Here is a 14,015-nt window from a genome sequence, read left to right as displayed (position 1 = left end):
TGTATGTACCTAAATGTACAAGAAAAAAAGGCATAATGAGAAATCTAAAAAATAATCATAAAAAATATCAAAAATAATTAAAAGTATAAAATCTTGAAAAAGCATAACTTGTTTAAAAATAGTCGTACAACCTTATACAGCAGACCATTTTAAAGGTAATTGACTTCTCTTTCTACTAAATGTACCATTGGGGAAAATGGCTCAAAAATTCTGTGAGCGGCAAACTTTGAAAAATCCTATTTCGTAAACTATAAATCCTAGAGACTTCTACCAAACGTCATTTTAAAAAGGAAGGATGGAAGTTATTTTTGGCTGAAGCGATGCCTATATCTATATCCATGTGGAAAAAAATTATGGGGCAAAAAACAAAATTGCTTTCTTTCTTTTATTTTTATAAAAAAAATACTTTTGACTTTAAAATATGATATTTCGATAGTAAATTTATCCTGGAACAATTTTCCTGTAGAAGTGTTTGTACCAAAAGTGAATGGAACTCACCTTAATTCACAATGTGCCTAGGGACTAATTCACCTCTTTCTCAAAAACGCACCCATTTAAATGGTAGCACTCCGCGGTTTTTTCAAATATAGAGGTCCGTTGACCATATGACACAATAAAATCCCGTTAACGTTGTAGTTCCTTTTAGCTCTCTTATTTTGAACATAATCAATAGCCTAACTAAAACGCAATTAAAAATCATTAACACAAATGTAACAGCTTTAAGTATTACTGTATGACTGTGAAACACGGAAGATATCAGCACCCATAGTACACCAATTACAAGATTTCATCAATGGAACGTTACGAAAAATCCTTCGTTTTTTTTTGAAAAATCCTTCGAATTTTTTTGGACTAATTGAATCCCAAATGAAAATTTATGGAGAATTTATTACCAAGAAAAGGTCATAAAGCAAGTAATGCGAAGAAAATGGATATGGCTAGGTTACACACTCCGAGATCCTTAGATTCTAAAATTAATGACATTGCCAGGATAGCGCCGGATTGGAATCTTCAAGGCCGACGGAATGTAGGAAGGCCTAAGAAAATTTAGAGAGGACAACCAGGGCCACGCCGTCCATAAGAGCGGAGAGGGGCAGTGCCCCCCGGCGCCGAAGTAAAAAGACGCCGGCAGGTGCCGAAAAAAAAATTACAATACCGAAATTACCAGAAATATTAATAATATTTTATTATCTTGTGAAATTGAAAATTTACAAACCGTAGGTAGATATAAAAATAGCAGTTATAAACTATTACTTTGATCCCCTAAGTGTACGAACCGTTATTTCTTTCAAAGGCCAACGGAGCAAAATGAAAAAAATTTGACCCATGTCCAAATTTTTAATGTGTTTTAAATGTATTCATTTTTTTTTTCAAATCCTGAGAAAACTAATAAATATTTTTGAAAAATTTAAACGCAGTATGAAAGATCACACAGATTACCGAGGGCCGAAAGTCCCTGAAAATTTCTATGTTTATTTAAGTTACAGGGGTAAAAATAAAAGGAAAAAATTTAGTGTGATTTTTAGTTACAAAAAGTAACTTTTTATTTATTCTGAGGGACTTTCGGCCCTCGGTAATCAAGTAGTCTTTCATTCTGCATTTAATTTTTTCAAAAATACTATTAGTTTTTTCAGGATTCGAAAACAATTAATACATTTAAAACACATCGAAAATTTTGACATGGGTCAAAATTTCGCATTTTGCTCCGTTCCCCTTAAACTGAACTATTACTCCATTCACTCACTGTAAAAGATTGCAAAGCCTCTGAATTTTAAAGAACAGCTTGGATTGACATGAAATTTGGAATACAGATAGCTAACAAGTCAAAGAAAAAAATGATATTGTGTCGACGTGTGCTTTTGCCGTAGGGGAGTACCACTCCTGCACGGGAGAGATTAAATGTCCAGCAAACGACGGCACTGTTGCCAGATTTACCTTTTTCCTTTTAGCGGGAATTTTAAAATTAGTCTAATGCCACTTTGGTTTTAAAAGAGAGTTCTGCATTCTTAAATTTATAACCTTACTTTTACAAGTAATTAGGATTATTTTATTTACATGTAAATATTGAAACAAGTATTGTACTGTGTCATAATTTAAAACTCATGTTGCAGTATTTTGAAAAAAAAATGAAGCTCAAAAGAAATATACTTATACAGTACAAATTATTTTTTAATGGGAATGGAAATTTACGATTTCAAAGGTGAAAATGTGTTGGGATAGTATAGATGGACACTTTTTTATTTTAGTATTAAGTGATTACATAATTATTCAGAATATTAATAAAATTACTAGTAATTTGAATTAGTTTTGATAGTATTAATTCTCATCATGTATCTGGCCAAATAGCTAATATATTATAATAGTATTAATTATTATGTATTATAATAGTATTAATTCTCATCATGTATCTGGCTAAATAGCTAAAGCCGCAAAATAAAAAAAAATTGAAAAAAACATTCTTAGTGGCCTAGCACCTTTACTTTGCCTAGGGGCGAGGCGAGTTAATAAATTCTATTTTCTTATTGCAGTCATTTTGTGACGGCTTAAGAAGTTACATAAATGATGTCTTTAGGCTGTGAAATTTTAACCGTAGAAAGACATCTTTATGACTTGTATTTACATGATATAGGGCTTTTCACTCAGTCATTTGTTTCGAGCTTCTGTCATATGTTGTCTAATATTATCTATGTCATATGTTATTGATATTGCGAATGATACAAACCAAAGACGTATGACGTAGATATATTAATATTATGTGACACTTGACCGAAGCTCGAAACAAATGACAATCGATGAAAAGCCCTATTCAATAGGGCATTTCATTCACAGTCATTTGTTTCGAGCTTCTGTCATGTGTCACATAATATTAATGTATCTACGTCGTACATTATTGGTATATAGTATATACCAATGATACAAACCAAAGACGTATGACGTAGATACATTAATATTATGTGACTCATGACAGATAAGCTCGAAACAAATGACAATCGATGAAAAGCCCTATTGGCGTCTGCATATCAGGATCCGGTAATACTATATTATTTATCTATGATCAGGATATTGCTGGGTGTACACAAGTAAACAACACTTTTTTGATTAAAAGGTTTATTTCATTAAATCAAAATTTACATGGATACAATTTAAATAAGATATTTTTTCTATTTAAGGCAATATAATATAAGATATATATTTTAGTATAACTCTCCTACATTAACAAGCTTTAACACATTCAGTGGCCATGACGTATGGGTAGCATCACGAAGGTTTTACGGAAGGTACTTACGACACATAAGTTATGTGAGTAGTACTGTGTAACTAAATAAATGATTTAAGTATGTGGTACCAGCCAAGTGGAGCTTGTTCGAGATGGGCACCAAACATGTTAATCTGGTCATACCCAGAGACTTATACTATAATATGTTATATCTCATATTGCTCACTATTGTAATGAGTGAGCCTGCATACACGAACTATAATATATTATTATGGTTCTGTGTATGCAGACTCACTCATTACTACTGTAGTGAACAATATGAGATGTAATACTATGAGATATACCTATTATATATTATGGTATAGCTCTCCATGAGTGCCAAGTTTTAAACTTAACTGAGAACAACTAATGGATACCCTTTTATCCAAAATTTTATGAAAATTTTGAATGGTCATATTGGTATTAATTCCACAACCCCTTCCTATAACAATAGGCCCATTGTTGGATGTTATTGCAGTAGTTCTACTGGAAATACTTACTAAAATTGTATGTATCTACATCACTTAGAAGTCTACCCAAAAAGCTATTAATACTCTCTAAACCATCATTAATACATCTTGTATACATAATAGGATTTTTTTTAGAATCAGATATTTTATTAAGATTTACTTACCATGCCCTATCTATGTGCCAGGCACTTAACAGTCTATTAGGAGCAATACCCATTACATTTGATGAGGCATTGTAAAAGGTGTCGCTTATGCCTGATATGAAAACATTTGACTATACATATAATACCAACACAGACATGTATTTAAAAAAATTGGTAAATTAAAGTAGGTATCTTTTCTATTTGAAAATAAGAAAGCAGTACAAAATCCATTCCCAAATTCATCTTTTACTAGGACTGTCATAAGTTCAAAGTCATAAGAATTGAGCCCATGAGTTCCATCGATTGCGATAAAGGATTTACCTTAATTTAGGATTTACCTTAAAAAGGATTTAACTTAATTAACATTTCCTTTTGGCACAGTATTAAGGAAAATAAGACAAAAATCATAAATGTTAAATTCAGAATGAATATCCATTAGTATGCCCTGTTGTTTGTAAAATAATATTTCACATGAGTCTGTAAGCATTCAACCCAAAAATAAACACTGGTTGCATCATCATTGTACATAATATACCCATCTTTCAAATCAATGCCATAAGAGAGTTTATTGTTTGTGATATCTTTTCTTGTAAGTAAATAAATTCTTTTTAATTCGCCTCCTATGCTATTATGCTATCCTGAACAGTCTGAAGTTTACTAAAAAAGTAAAATATAAAAATATAAATAAAATTGTTTTAAATTATATTGTGTATATCGACGACGGAAAGGCAGGACCTCATAACTGAAAAATTTGTATAAAATGAGTTACTTGGGTTGTCGCTTTAGAATAAGTGTATCAGCACTTATTAAACAGCTTTTAGAGCTGGGAAAGCCTTTTGGAAGCCTTCCGGAAACTTTCCCAGCTATAATCGCTGTTTAATAGCTGCCGATACACTTATTCTAAAGCGAAAACTGAAGTAACTCATGTTATAAAATTTTTTCAGTTACGAAGTCCTGCCTTTCCGCCGTCGATATGCAAATATTTTACTTACATTTTTGAAGAAAGTCTCAAAATAAACTTTGAAGAGATATTTATCTGATTTTGGTATTTATGTAAGTGCTCTATTTCATCCTCATGCCCGTTATGTGTTTTAAAATAGTTTCAATATTTTTAGATACTATTATTCGACTAGTACACCAAATAAACATTTTGCAGGATCCTTGGGATTTTAAAGCTCTTTCTCTATCTTGTTTTGTAAAATAATTTTTTGAGGATCACATACATGTACATTCATAATAAGATGTTTCATGTTCTTGTACTCTTGTTCTCTTCCTGTGCCATCCATACAGTGCAAATCTAAAAAAAACAACATAACAGGTGATTACATGGGCAGTTATACTACTTACAGCTTACTTTGTATCTAATCTATTATCTAGTATTACTCTATTAGTATCTACCTACATAAAACTATCTTTGAAATCTAAATTTTTGATATCAACATCAACCTTAATACTTTAATGTGGAAGTTACACGTACCTACCTAAAAGTTTTTGAATTGCAATTTTATCAACTGGAAAAGACTGCAACATAATGAGTTTGAAATTATGACACAGCACAATATTCATTGTTTCAATTTACATGTAAATAAAATAATAATCATAATCCTAATCACTTGTAAAAGTAAGGTTAAGATTTTTGACTTGAGAAAACAAAACTGTCAAATTTAAAACCAAACTGCTATAAAATTTTAAAATTCCCGCTAAAAGGAATCTGGCAACATTGCCGTCGTTTGCTGGACATTTAATCTCTCCCCTCCTGCACGGGGGAAAACATATACTTACGTTAAAAATAAGTCCGGAAGTGGATAAACTGACGAATTGTAAGTAACTATAAAGTTAAGTTGTTCTATAAAGTTTTTATATTACTTAAGTCAATATCTACTTTTCGAGTTAATTGCGAGTGAATATGTTCATTTTTCAACAAAAAATCCACATTTTTAGACAGTTTTTCGTTTTCCACCAAGAAATTACTCAAAAAGTTAGTATTTTACCGAAAATATATTTTTAGGAAAAATGTTGAAAAAAAGGCATTTTCTTCAAAATTTCAAATTATTTTGTTTATTTAAAACATTTTTTTTAAATAAGCACTTTTAAATGGTGAAACTTCCAGATCATATAAATATACATAAGTGAAGTAAATTGTAAAGCTGTAACGATTAATTTCATTTGGGATGCTAATTAGGCGGAGATTTTTACGATGTTTTTTACTAAAAAAAGGGACCAACTTTATTTTCAGCGTTACCGGCTTACTTTTGCTACTAGAAACTTTTTTAAAAAACAAAAATAAAGCTTTTTCTAAAAACTTTAAAAAGTTGTAATGATTTTTGCCCGAAAAGTGCTTCATTTTTTTCACGTTGCTTCATTTCACGTTGAAGTGTTCGATTTCTAATTTGACGAATAAGAACCCACTTTTCTCGAGCTACAACTTTTCCTCTACTAGATCTACTGACTTGATGCGTGCACAAGTTTTTTAAATTTTTTTATAAGCTCTATTTTTGCTAAAAACATTTTTTTCAATAAAATACACACTTTTTGTGTTATTTGCGAAAACGGTCTAAAACCGTGCTTTTTATGTTGAAAAATGAACATACTCATGCGCAACATACTCACTCGCAAATAAATGGAAAAATATTGACTTAGTAGAAAAAACTGTATATTAATATGGAACAAAAGTTGCTTAGAATTAGTTAGTTTATCCACTTCCGGACTTAATTTTAACGTATATTTTTTCATCCCCGACGAGGCGATATCAATTTCTTTCTTTGTTATAAATTAGCTATGCGTACCTATGCCAAATTCCATGTCAATGAAAGATGTCAAATGGACTATAATAATATGTAATTATATATTTATATGTTCTCTGATAAAGTAATCGTTGTTTTTTGTAAATATTTATACCATTACGTAATAACTTATCAGTATATTACTTTCCTGCTGCTGAAAATCTAAGAGCAGAAAATAAGGGTTAAGGTAGGATTCCGACATCGACGGCAGGCGGCAGACTGCAACTGTAGACGGCAGTTGCAGTTGTCGCCGTGACAGACGTCACTACTTTGCACTATTAATTTGTATGAGACTGATTCCGACATCTAACTTCAATTGCTGTCCGGCAAAACGTCAGTTGCTAATAATTATACAAATTAATAGTGCAAAGTAAATACGTATGTCATGGTAACAACTGTAACTGCAGTTTGCAGTTGCCGTCTGCCGCCTGCTGTCGATGTCGGAATCGTACCTTTACCCAGATGGCCATGCTAAGAAGAATCACAAGGAGACAGAATTCCAAATAATATCAGGCAGAGAACAAAAATCAAAGACATAGTAGAACATGTAGCAAAAAAGAAATGGAGATGTGCAGGTCACGTGGCAAGAACACCGAACAACAGCCAGACTAGAAGTTATTGGAATAGTGACCGCGGGCGGACAATCGGATAAACGAAGCAGAGATTGACCACAAACGCGCTGGAGTGACGATGCGCGATGTAAAGAGAACTGCCGGGAACTGGATAGCTGGCAGCTCAAGATAGGGAGATATGGAGAAACTTAGAGAAGACCTATGTTCAGCAGTGGACATTTATTATAAGTTTTATGTCTGTGGATTTGTCCTCCTCCTTATGAGTATTATTGAAAATATTTATTTTCAATTAATGTATCTGTCACGGTGATTGTAATTATGTCCGAGAAATGATCGACCGAATACAAAAGCGGTGGTAGCTGATCGGTAGAGCATTCGCCTAGGGATCGAGAGGTCCCCTGTTCGAATCCTGACAAAGTCATATCCATTTTTTTTTATTTTTGGTATTCTTTTTGTTCTTTCTAAAATTAGTTTAATATATAAATACAATGCAAAAAAACTGTTTAAAGTAGATAGGTATACTGATTTCGTTGAAATCATAATATGAAGTTAGATTATATTATAATAGAAGAAGGGTCTTACGTGCGTACAAAGTACACACACGTTCTTTTTTTAATCTTTTCATATCTTGTTTTTAGGCATTGGAGTAAAAAATATCCAATCTGTATTACTCTAGCCAAAGATCAATTATGTTTCGATCAAGAACTTTTATCGAAAATGGAAGCTGACTTACAGAAAGACACTGAAAGCGATAATACTCGTTCCACAGATAAGGGTAAACTGTTTACTTCATCAGGTAGGGAGAAAAAGGGATTCAACAAGTTTAGGAAGAAAGAGTACCCTATTTTGGTAAGTTTTTCTTGTGGCATTTTTTATTTTAACATAAGCAACATATTTTTCCAATATTCACTATCACTATTTTAACCATTTTTCAAGAAACGGTAAGTTTTACATTGGGTATTTAGAATCTTTGCTTATTCAGTTATTCTTATGGCAAAATTCATTCTTTTCAGCTTTTTCTTGTTCTTACTTCAGGTGAGACACTTAAATTTTTGGACACTTGGGACACTATAAGACTTATGTACCATAAGCTGTGTTTTCCGTTAAACTCCAAAAGTGTTATAGCCTCAAATAAGACCAACAGTTTCTTCATTGGTAGTTTTAGAATTTCTTCTGGCTTAATCCTCAGTTGGCCTCGTATCACTTATCGTATTGCAATGGCATAGGATATGTAAATGTGTATGTGTGTTGGTCGTCACCTCTCAGCGAATTGCTACTTGCTTTTTAAGCGGGGATCTCTATATCCCCTTTTAACGATATGTTATCTTTTAACATCGACTTCAATATTAGCCTCCTAAATTGTTTAAATTATCGCACCATCTTTTTCTTGGTTTGCCAATCCTTCTTCGTCCATTTGGTGACTTATCTTGTGCTATTCGTACTATCCTATCCTCTGCCATTCTACTAATGTGTTCGTTCCACTCCTGTTTCCGTTTTGTCACCCATCCATTTATGTCTTCTAGATTGCATGATCTTCTTATGTTTTCGCTTCTCTCCCTATCCAACAGACTTTTCCCTGATATTCGTCGAAGTATTTTCATCTCTCTTGTTTCTAGTAGTCGACTCGTTTTAGATGTGTCAGGTCTTGTCTCCGCCGTGTATGTCAATATAGGTCTAATTGCTGCTTTATAGATTCTTGCTTTTGTGTCTTGTCTTAGGTGTTTGTTCTTCCAGATTGTGTCATTAAGGGATCCCGCCGCTTTACTTGCTTTTAAGCTTTGTTCTCGTACTTCCTCTTCAACGTCTCCGTAACTGGTTATATCTATTCCCAGATATCTAAACCTTGTTTCCTGCTTTATTATTTTCAAATCAATTTCAATTTTACATCGTAGTGGGTATTTAGATGTTGTCATACATTTTGTTTTTTCTGCTGCTATTATCATATTGCATTTCTTAGCTGTTGTATTGAATATGTGTGTTAATCTTTGGAGATCGACTTATTTAATTATGTAATTTAAAGGTCTTTTGATCCATTCTGTAGCTAGTTCCATCTACTGATGCATAGACGTTCTCACTGATAGTCTCACGGTCCCATAAAACTGAAAACGTTTTGAATTTTATAGATCCATGTTGATATTTAAAAAAAAAATTTAATAACTTTATACCATTTTACATTGGAAGTGTTAACTTCAATCGTAAGTTTTTGTAGATTAATTAGTTTGATGAGCCATGTATTTGAAGTATACCTTACTATCATTCACTCCCGCATATACACCAAACTAGAAGAACACCTAAGCGAAGTTCCATTTGGTTTCCAGAACAGGTCTCGGAACGAGGGAAGCACTTTTCAGTTTGCTAGTTCTAATGCAGAGAGCCAGGGATGTCAACTGTAATGTGTTTGCGTGTTTCATCGATATCAAGAAGGCAATTGACAAAGAACTACAATGGAAACTAATCGATATCCTTAAAAAACATCAGGCCTCTATTGTAAGGCCATAAGACTAATCTCAAACTTATATCTCCAACAAAAAGCAACAGTGCAATTCGAAAATTAACTGTCCGAGATTTTGACAGTCGGAAAAGGAGTTCGATACATAGATAGCAGGGTACATACACTACATTTAAAATCAAGATACCGTAGAAATAAACAAACCAAGACACGTTAAATGCTACTATAATAGGAGTACTCCCGTACTTATAAGAGTACTCCCGAATCATAATTTTCAATGTATATACATTGTAAATCCCAAATCATGATTTCCAATTACAAGCAATCCAGAGAGTTTCAATCAACCAAGATGGATCTGGGCGACACTAAACAAAATTAGAACCAACTGTGGTAGGTGTTCTGACTCACTTTTTAGATGGAGAAAAATACCTTCTCCAAATTGCGATTACGGTGCTGAAAGACAAACGAGTAAGCATTTGGTGAAGTAATGCCCCATCAGATCGTACAGTGGCAATCGGTCCGATTTTTTAGTGGCGACCAATGAGTCAATTGAATATATTTACCAACTAAATTTTCGTTTATAAAAATTAATTATTATTTATAATGTATTGTTATCTTTATTTATATGTATACAAAAACTGTGATATAGCCATACGCTAAATAAATAATAGTATACAGGGTCTCCAAACAACGATGGATAATGCTTTAGAAACATGTTACAAATATGGGGAAAACTAAATTGTAACAAGACAAAAATAGGGATCATTAGTGAGAACACCAACATAAACACCCATATTACAATAAACGATACACCATTATGATAGAGTAGAGAAAATATGCTACCTGAGCTGCAATGTTAAACATAACTGAGATAACAGCTACGAAATAAAAACTCGTATTGAAAAAGCCAGAAGCTCTTTTAACGGTCTTACAACGTGCCACTTTAAGTATCAATAGCACATAAGAGTTCTTGGATGTTACGTCTTTAGTACCCTTCTCTAGAGAGTAGAAAGCTTACGAAGGTGTCATAAAACGGTTAGAATAATTTGAAATGTGCTGCTACCAACGTATGTTAAGGGTCTCAGATATACACCACACAATTAACATAATTTAGAGACTAAGAAAAGACAAAGAAACTATTAACACTGCAAAGAACAGAAAATTTACTTTCAGCCACATTCTGCGTAATAATAAATACTGACTTCAACAGTTGAGTTTACAAGGCAAGAGTAACCCTGGACACAGACGTGTATCCTGTCCCACCAATCTTAGGAAATGAACTGGCCTCCGAATTGCAACCGATCTACTTCTAGCTACTGTGAATAGAATAATATGGGTTAATATGGTCGGCAACATCACAGGAAGGTACCTTTAGAAGAAGAATAGTTATTGAATAATTCATAAGATCAGTGTTTGTAAAAGTGAGTTTTTAATGCAAGCCTATCACTGCAGTCTTCTGTCATTATTATTATAAACTATTTTGATTGGTAAATAAGCCACAATTAAATTGAAAAAATAATTCCATTAACGTTTCGACGCCCAAATCGGATGTCGTTGTCAAAATACAAAATATTACTAAATTAAACAAAAATGTTGTTGCTTAGTAAAAAATTCTTCTAATAATTTATTTAATCTGACTCATTTATATCGGCAATTCAGACATATAATTTACATTTCAAAGTAGAAGATTTTAAAATGATATTGCCAATATTTATGAGTTGCGTTCCTGGGACGACTTTACTGAAAGGTAATTCATTCGATTACATGAAATCAACCCCAACTCAAGAATATCCGCCACAAAAAAAAATCATAGCATGTTATCTGTCTTTAAAAAGACAAACAAATGCATTTTTTGCGGATACTCTTGAGTTGGGGTTGATTTCATGTAATCGAATGAACTATCTTTCAGTAACGTCGTCCCAGGAAGGCAACTCATAAATATTGTCAATATCATTTTAAAGTCTTCTATTTTAAAATGTATAATATATGTCTAAATTGCCGATATTAATGAGTCAGATTAAATAAATTATTAGAGGAATTTTTTACTAAGCAACAACAATTTTGTTTAACTTAGTAATATTTGGGTTTTGACAACGACATCCGATTTGGGCGTCGAAACGTTAATAAAATTATTTTTTCAATTTAATTGTGGCTTATTTCCCAATCAAAATAGTTAATTATAAAAATGCCACAAGGAAATAGTTTCAGATCAACGTCAATATTATTGTTTCTATGTAGACATTATAATAAGTAACCGTCAAAATATTTTTCAGGCGCAGAGATTTAGCAAATTAACAGAAGGTGAAGAATTCGATCTAGATTCAGACTCCAGGGCTAGTACACCATCAGCTGATATATCGGTAAAATATGCCACTTGCAATTTTTTGCACTGTTCAATGTTTCTTGTGAATTTCAGGATATAGCTGACTCCCCTGCCCTAGAGGATGAAGAACTCTTAAATACAAAGGACGATAAAAACGGAGAAAATGGAGAGGAGACAAATAGTTTGGTTGATGAATGTTTAACTCCCCCACAAGACGTAAGTTTTATTTAATTATTTTTAAATTGTAGCCAATTTTTTCCATCTTGCAGACCAGCGAAATAAAAATTTATTTGTTTGGACGAACCGACAGAGAGAAAGAAGACTGGTATAGGAGATTGTGTACCTCTACTCATAGAGAATTAGGCTTATCTTCCGTAGATTGTAGTACCCCCGATTCCAAAGATAATCCTCTCCCGAGTCATGTAGAAACTACTGAGTCCGAATTGGAATACTTGAGATACATGAGCGCCTTTAAGGTAATTACAATTTTTAAGAGCCAAATCAGTAATGATTATATCAATTTTTCTACCGTAGCCTTCCAGAAAGCAGAACAAGTCTCCCAAAGAAAACGAAAAAGGCGACACCGAACAAAATTCAGACACAGAGGAGCATAGAGAAGATAGTATTCTCTGGCTCAACGCTCTCATCGGACGAGTCCTTTTCGACTGTGCCAGAAACGGCAGTTTCATTGATAAAGTCAAAGATCGAATACAGAGAAAGCTATCGACGATAAAACTCCCCTACTTCATAGAGGAACTCCTCATTCCAGAGCTCTCTTTAGGAAAAACTTCACCGGTTATTAGGCGGACCAGCAAACCTGTGATGGACGAGAGAGGACTGTGGATAGACTTGGACATAATATACGACGGACTGATTGTTCTTGCTCTACAGACTAAACTTAATTTGATGAGACTGAAAAACCCGCAAGCTTATGGTAAGTGAATTATGGTAATTCTTAATTATTTTTAAAAAGTTTCGAAGATCAAGAGTAAGTAAGGTACGCTCAATATAATGTTGGTGCCTTTTTTTGTAAAAAAAATCGTGAAAATCACCCCCTAATTATCATCCTAAATGAAATTAATCGTTACCGCCTCATAAGTTACTTTACTTATGTATTGTTTATATGATCTGTAAGTTCCATCGGATCAAAGCGCTTATTTTTAAAAAGGCTGTAGTTAAAATGTCTTGAACGAGTCACTAATCACGAGTGTATGCCAATTTTGAACAGCCATATTAGTCTAGTAAAATAAGATTACACTACATGTAAATCAAAATGTAAATTCGTAAATTACAAAATGTAAAATCGTAAATCATATAAGGGGATCATTGTTTAAATAATTAAAAATGGGTCATTTTTGCTCAGTATTTACTTTTTTAACTGCTGAGGTAATTTAAATTGTAATGAAGGTCTTTAGGGTTTTTTTTCTACAAAGCTGAAGGACAAATCTTTCACCTAAGACTTTCTAAATTAAATTTGACCCCCTATTTATTTAAATATTTATATATAAAATTTAAAAATAAAATTTTCAAAAAAATATTTTTTGCGTTTTAAATACATAAGCACTATAAATATATTTATTTAATAGGAGAAGTTGCGCTATGTTAACAGTATTAAGCAAAAAAAATGGTTAAAAAATATTTAATAATTTATGAGATATTTTATTTGTTTATTAAATGTTACTATATTTTCAATTGCAAAAACGCGGTTGTTACCAAAAGAATATAAACCTGTTTAAAATCTCATTACCTTTATGTTTATGTATGTTTTCGATAAATGTATTGATAAATTCAAATTTCAATTTAACTCCCCTCTAAAATGGCATTTGAAAATTGTTCTAATTTATTTATAATTTGTTTTTTTTTAATATCGTCGCGGAGATTAAATATTTTGAAATGCTGTTCCAATAGGGCTTTTCATTCACAGTCATTTGTATCGAGCTTCTGTCATGTGTCGTATAATCCGTGTATATTAATATGATACACAGATTATACAACATATTTTATGACAGAAGCTCGAAA

General features: G+C 32.5%; 1 protein-coding gene across 8 annotated transcripts in view; it reads left to right on the top strand.

Moving 5' to 3' along the window:
- The window catches only part of LOC126879052 (testis-expressed protein 2), a 201,675-nt gene that overhangs the window by 165,716 nt on the left and 21,944 nt on the right, over positions 1–14,015 (top strand). For all 8 annotated transcript variants that reach the window (XM_050641946.1, XM_050641940.1, XM_050641938.1 and 5 more), the window contains 5 exons: positions 7,863–8,073; positions 11,947–12,033; positions 12,090–12,212; positions 12,266–12,472; positions 12,531–12,930. In XM_050641946.1, coding sequence (XP_050497903.1) covers positions 7,863–8,073; positions 11,947–12,033; positions 12,090–12,212; positions 12,266–12,472; positions 12,531–12,930 — 1,028 coding nt within the window. The remainder of the gene's footprint in view (positions 1–7,862; positions 8,074–11,946; positions 12,034–12,089; positions 12,213–12,265; positions 12,473–12,530; positions 12,931–14,015) is intronic.

Source organism: Diabrotica virgifera, chromosome 1, assembly GCF_917563875.1.
Source record: "Diabrotica virgifera virgifera chromosome 1, PGI_DIABVI_V3a".
NCBI lineage: Eukaryota > Metazoa > Arthropoda > Insecta > Coleoptera > Chrysomelidae > Diabrotica > Diabrotica virgifera.
Note: the sequence above shows the minus strand (reverse complement) of the source record. Positions and strands in the feature narration are given on the sequence as shown.